General features: G+C 35.6%; 1 protein-coding gene across 1 annotated transcript; it reads right to left on the bottom strand.

Annotated features, from left to right (window-relative positions):
* Positions 1 to 761: 761 nt before the first annotated feature.
* On the bottom strand, positions 762 to 2,238 carry LOC108370463 (extensin-like; the record flags this gene model as incomplete). Its single annotated transcript, XM_017625792.1, has 2 exons — positions 762 to 1,877; positions 1,940 to 2,238. Coding segments are annotated over 2 exons (854 nt in total), but the record flags the coding sequence as incomplete, so codon positions are not given.
* Between the last annotated feature and the right edge of the window lie 4,970 nt (positions 2,239 to 7,208).

The following is a 7,208-nucleotide window of genomic DNA, read 5'->3' as shown; positions in this document are numbered from 1 at the left end:
GTATAAGAGACATACGCTTGCATTATGTATGTTTGTATTCACATTCAATATTATTCTTATGCCGAATTTCCACTAGGCATTGAAATGACAAAAAATATATATAATTTAAAAAAATGCCATGTGGAAATGAACTTAATGACTATTTTTGAATGTAATGACACCATTATTTTTTAATGACCGACTTTGTCATTTGTCATTTTTGCCGTTGAATGCCTAGTGGAAATCCAGCATTATTAATAAAAATTAAATGCCAAACAAGTACGTACTATGTAGTATATACTACTACGTCCATATGTATGTAGCTCCCTAAAATAAAAAATACGTATGCATATATACATACATATGAAGATAAATTCTTTTATATTTTTGTATACAAACATATGATATGATTAATCAGTTTGCTGCAAACTGATTAATCAATTTAAATCATCAATTTTAATCAAAAATAATTATCCTTTGTTTAATTAATTAATCGGCTTTCGATTAATCAGCTTGATCGGTTAATTGATTAATCGCATATCCCTAATTTGTAGCCATTTTCCGCTTAAGAATTTCATTTCTCACTTACATTTGTACGTATTAAGTTTGTTGTTAATAAGACCTACATATCGTCGTTTAAAGTATACAACCGCGTATGTGAGGTTACACATATTACTTTTAGAAAGTAAAAACACTGGTATTTCAAAATGGTTCTTTCTTTTGTAAAGCAATCGCATTTCTGGCTAGTAAATTTCAGGACGAATGGATAAGGCTTGATCCAAGAGCTTCTGTGAGCAAATACAATTTTTGGCAAAACATGTTTGTTACGCGGTTTTGTACTTTAAACGACGATATGCTTAACAAATTGGCAAGAAGTGTGGAATTCATATGTGGTACAAGAATAAATATATTACTACTGCTAAGTTGGAAAAACTGTAGCCACTTTTAAGTTTATTTAAATCTATGCTCGAAGTTATAGTCAAAACAAAATCGACTGTAAAAGTGATTGGAGCTTTTTGACCTAATTTTCAATGAGATATCTGTCAAAAAAGCCGCAACTTGCTTTAGAGTTATTTTGACTATAACTACAGGTCTCCGTATTTTCTATTGCACATACATCACTCTATATAATCTTTTTTCATACCGGCTGCATTTCTTTATTCATTCTGAACGTTTGGAATAAACTTTTTTGTTTACTTATTCCTTAGAACGTTCCTGATTATATGTTGACGTATATTTCAAACGCATTCTGTTTATTCCGGCTGTGAATTGGGATTATCCGGAATGTATAAAGAAACGCAGCCACCATCTTTATATAGAAAAGTATTTAAGTGTATTAACTGTTAGGCAATATAAAGTTCCCTGCAAGCGTTCGGCACTACATTGACATTACTGGCGGCCACATCCCGGCTGAAGGAGATTTTACTCGTGGGCTTAGGAGTAGAAGGTACCACTTTCAAAGGGGACGCGCATTCGTTTTGGGATGTGTCAACTGTGAGCAACGTTGTAGTCGGAATGGATAAAACTGTCGATGTTGTCGGCATAGACCCGGTTGTGGCCGATCGGTTCGGAGGTAGCGCTGACGCCGGTGTATTGGGCAATTGGAGTAAGTTTGGCTGTGGAGATGCAGTCATCGATGGCGAGGAGCTGTAGTGGTACATATTGTTTGTTTGTGGTTGCAACATTGGAAGTGGCAATGGCAATTTATTATAGTAAGGTGGCAGGGCACCGACATTCGACCTACTTCCACTGCCACCACCTAATGCACCTGTAGCCCTAGGAGAAATCGGCAGAGCCGAAAATGGTTTTGGCGGTAGGTAAGTACTAGGGGAATGTATGGCTACATTTGGAGGGCTAACCGCAGAAGGCTGAACTGCTGGTAGAAAATCCAAAGAATACTGAAAAAAAAAACGAATGGTTATTCCGGTAGAAATGAGGAAAAAAAGAAGCAAATACCAACCATGGTTTGGTGCTGTGTAGCAGCAATATTTCCAGTCAATTGTGTGGTCGAATGCGTCGGCGGCGAGGCATAATAAGCGGTTGGTGACACCGGTGGACTAGGATATGACCAATAGAGTAAGGGTGGTGGAAAAAATGCTGCTGCAGGAGCTGGGTGTTGGTGATGCTGCTGAAGTGGGCTGTGTGGGGGATGTGGGGAGCGATGCGAATGAGCTGATGTCAGTAAAGATGCTGGTGCTCCGAATGGTGAGAAATTTCCAAAGGGAGGACCCAATACAGATGCTCCTAAATGAATAAGAGCTTTTATTCAAAATAAATAAGCTTATTAAAGTCTATGGGCAGCTTACTCATTAAACTAATAAAATCAAATAAACTCCTAAGGACACCCTAAATAAGCACATTTTAAAACAAATTTAGATTAACATTATTATAAATTTCAAATTTCGGAGATGGGAGAGCCTATAATAGGTTAGTTGAAAACTCGTCACTTCTTAATTTTGTGTTATAACATATTACAAGATAAAAGTTTTCATTTCTTCACCATGTTCAAAGCAAAGAAGTTAGTATAAAGAGGTAGAAAAATTGGTTAACGGTGAGGACAAAGGAATAAGAGGGACTAAATCTAAAAGTGCCTCGATTCTTATAAGTAGATAATGTTTGATAAAATTCTTTTAAATGCTGATAAGAAGAAACAGACTTAAAAATAATTATTATTTGCAAATTTTTATGTTATGTATTTATTGGATATCCTAAACTTCGTAAGTACAGATAAATACTGAATATAATATACTGGCTATTATAATCCCGACATTTAAACCCAATTCGCGTACGTTAGAGGAATTTGCTTTGAGGACAGTTCCCTTACCCATTTATTTCTTTTATTAAAAGGTATATCATCATAAAAAATGGAGAAGTAAAAGTCCAAATATTTACATATTAGCGACTTTTCAAAATGAAATTTCAGTAGGATATGAGCGTAAATAATGATCCCAAAGAACACTACATTCAGTAACTCAGTAAGTACACACTATTTTTTTCTAATATTCATTATGTCTTTCATTGTAAATATTTTTCGTAAATTTTTTATAAAAATATAGCCGCTGCGGCTGAGTGGCGGTCCGTAGGACCTGGGTTTGGTCCGGGACACATCGTTTGGGGTAACAGCATCAATTCGCATACCACAATTTGGAGGAGAATCTCGTCCAAACACTTAGCACAAGTGTATTATTTTTATTATAGTTCATACTACAACAAAAACCATATTCCTCAGAGATTCAAACTTATTGTAAAGCTTTAAATAAAAGAAAATGTTTGGGTCGGCAGTTTTGTAGCTTATTCAATTTTAGTATAATGAAGTGCAAGAAGTCGCGTCGGTTTATACATATATTTAAGAGCACTCGTTGAATTTAAGAAAATGCGCAACACGATTAGCAAAAAAGTTATCCAAGATGGACGGGATTTTTCAGCTACTTCAAACTTGCACTTTATCTCTCTAAAATTACATGGGCTTGAAAACGGAATGAGTATTTTAGTATATTTACACCCGAGCGCACTTGTGCCCGTGTACACGATAACTCGAGCAAAAATTGAGATATCTCAACGAAATTTGGTATGTAGGTTTCCCTTTATCCAAGGCAGGTTGGTATTGAAAATGGGCGAAATCGGTCTGTAACTACGCCCACTTTCGAAAAATGCAAAAACTGCGATATTTCAGTAAACATTAGATGCAAATTGTTGAAAATTTGTTTGTGAAGTAGAAGTGTGGTAAAAAATAATATTGTTATGAAATTTTTGGAAAATGGGTGTGACCCCGCCCACTTATGATGAAATGCTGTTTCTCAGTAGCTCTTTGACCAATCGTTACCAAACTCGGTACGAGGCGTTGGTAGGGCCTAGCTAAGAAATTTCTTGAAAATCTTTGAAATCGGGCAATACCACGCCCACCTGCATTATAACGGTAATTTACAGAAACACGTAAACTGCGATAAATCAGTAACTACTGGAGCTAATTCAATTAAAATCGATGATAGCAATAACCACTTAGCAGAAAATTAGAATACTACAAATTTTTGGATAATGTGCGTAACCGATTTATCAATTTCCACCAAATTTGGTGCAATTAAAAACCTTGGTACGAGAAAGCAATTTGTTGAAAATTATTCAAATCGGACTAAAATTACACCCGCTTCCCGTATAACGGTAAATTTCAGATATACGAAAACTCCGATATTTCAATAACTGAACGCTTACTTCGAGTTAATAGTTACAACAATCTCCTAACAATAAATAAGACTGCTATAGACTTTTAGTAATTGGGCGTAGCACCGCCCACTTTATAACTACAAAGGTGTACCTTAGAGTGGCCTTTTTTGGTCGATTTTCAAAAACCGAAAGTTTTCGCACGAAAAAACGTGAGGTTGGCAAGGAAAGTAAATATGAAATTTGTTTTTTCCGGATCCGGAAATTGTTGAAATTGAAATTATTATTTTAAATTTTCAGCTTTTACGACCATGAAACCCGATTTTTTATTCCTGAACTGTTTTTTATTGAAACTGAATACATTTACCCTTTTAAAGTGCTCAAAAAGTCTGACATTGATTGAAAACCCATGGTACACGATAATATTAAAGCTGAGAAAAATATGAAAAAAATTTTAAAAAATCATAAAAAATTCTTCTTTCCGTTTATTTTTTTTATTAATGGCATTTTAAGTCAGCAATCTTTATATCCATTTACTTCAAATATTTTGGTTCATAAGAGATGCTTTTGTGTGAGACGGATACTTTTGTCTGTAGTGTTCGACCGCTTGCAGCAAACCACTTATGGTTAGGGTTCGAACGATACTATCGATATTGAGTAAGTATCGATACTGAGGGTATAAAAATGAGTACTTTAATACTCGATACCTTATTTGGTGATTTTACTCGATAATTTACAAAGTACTCGTAGTATCGAAAACTTTTTAAAAACACACACTTTTTTAATTTTTTCTTCCATTGGCAACCCGATTTTCTTTGCTTATATGGATACTATCATTCAATTTTGTCCATCACTTAAAATAAACTGAAATTTCGTGTAGTCTGTTGCATTTAAAAAATCAGAAAACTAAATCATTTAAACTTTATAAAAAATCAGGCCTGTCTTCTCACTACGCCGCGTACTCCATCCTTCGTCATAAATACAATGCCTTACAGGCTAACCTAATATTCACGCACGCCGCCAATTTACTGTCAAAAATTTCTCATGCACATACAACTTGTATGGGACCAACCGAAATTGAACGGCGTGCGTATGAAGCTAACTCAATTTCCAATTTTTGTTCTGCGTGACATTTTGATTTGACGTTTCGCTCAATGAACTCAAATGCAAACGCACGCAAGCCAATTTCGGGTGACGCAAAAAAACAAATTCGACGGCGTGCGTACCAAAACGCAAGCCGCGAATATTAGGTTAGCCTGTTAAACAGAAAATGTTACAGAAATTACATTAATAAAACTCGCATTAACATGGTTTCTAATCCCAAGTTATTTTATCATTTTGTTAACTCAAAACGTAAAATAAATGGGTTTCCCTCAACACTGAAATTAGATGATGTTATTTCTAGTGATGATGATATGATTGCTGATTTGTTTGCAAATTATTTTGAATCGAACTATTCTGTCGAGCCAAATGAAAAAACTTCTAGCTATCCTTTTCCACTCCCACAGTTTGACCACATCCGTATTCCTTCAATGTCCGCTGACAATGTTCTCCTTCATTTGAATAGTTTAAAAAATTCGTTTCTAAGTGGCCGATGGTATTCCCTCCTGTGTCCTAATAAGTTGTGCTGATTATCTATATAAGCCATTAACAAACATCTTCAATGCTTCTCTAAAGCAAGGAGTTGTCCCCCTCTTTGTGGAAGGAGTCGTATATCTTGCCGCTTTATAAAAATGGAAGCAGGTCGAATATTGCGAATTATAGGGGAATCGCTAAGCTGTGTGCCACTCCTAAATTATTTGAAGAAATCGTTACGGAAGAACTACCTTATTCCTTAACACCCGTTATCGATGTATCACAACACGGTTTTTGTAAAGGTAAATCAACTGTATCAAACCTTCTTGAATTCACTACAAATGTGAACAATGGTTTCAAAAGTAATTATCAAACTGACGTCATATACACTGATTTCAGCAAGGCTTTTGATAAAGTATCTCATTCAACTCTAATATACAAACTTGATGAAATTGGTTTCCCTCCAATCCTGCTGCGCTGGCTTTCTTCTTATTTAATTGGCAGGAAACAGAGGGTTATCTTTAAAAAAATGTTCATCTCGTGTAATTCATGTGACGTCAGGTGTACCTCAAGGTAGCCACCTTGGTCCCCTTCTGTTTATTTTATTCATCAACGATCTTCCAAATATATTGAAGTATTCGAATTGCTTAATGTACGCAGACGACGTTAAGTTATTTAAGTTCATTGGTGCCCCAGGAGACAGGAAACAATTACAGGTGGACCTTAGTAATGTGTTTAAATGGTGTGAAGTAAATTCTATGTCACTTAACTTGCAAAAGTGTAAATTTATTTGTTTTTCTAGAAAACCTTTTCAATCATATAGCTACCGCATTCGTGAATATAGTGTTGATCAGGTAACTAATTTCATCGATCTAGGCGTAACCATGGACTCTAAGCTTGAATTCAAGTCCCATGTAAACTCTTGTGTTAATAGAGCCAAGGGCGTCTTGGCTTTCATCAAACGTTGGGCTAAAGAATTCAGAGATCCTTATGTCACTAAAGCTCTTTTCACCTCCCTAGTAAGGCCGATCTTAGAATACGGGTCCGTCGTATGGAACCCTAGATATCAAACGCACTCGGACAGACTCGAGTCGGTACAGAAACAATTCTTATTATTGGCATTAAATAATTTGTCTTGGGATTCGACATTAAATCTCCCACCTTACAAAAGCCGCTTGAAGCTCATAAATTTGCCAACGCTGCACAGCTGTAGAGAGATGCTCGGGGTTTTGTTCATGATTAAGATCTTGAACGGGATGGTCAATAGTCCCTTTCTACTGAACCAGATCANAGGACTTTAATAAGCATTACGACTATTTTGACACCTCCGACTCACATTTTACCATTAAGAAAACCTTACTTGAGATTTTGAATAAATAACATGAAACCCCTTACATTGCACCTTATCGTCCAGCTGGTGGACTGTATTTCTGTTCAGTTTATGAGGTAACGTAAACGTGAATCGCTTTTTTGTAACTAAATAAATTAATATCTTT

Source organism: Rhagoletis zephyria, unplaced genomic scaffold (assembly GCF_001687245.7).
Source record: "Rhagoletis zephyria isolate East Lansing unplaced genomic scaffold, Rhagoletis_zephyria_1.1 Rzeph_scaffold_04256, whole genome shotgun sequence".
NCBI classification, from domain to species: domain Eukaryota; kingdom Metazoa; phylum Arthropoda; class Insecta; order Diptera; family Tephritidae; genus Rhagoletis; species Rhagoletis zephyria.
The sequence above is the reverse complement of the archived record's forward strand: the minus strand, read 5'-3'. Positions and strand labels throughout refer to the sequence as shown.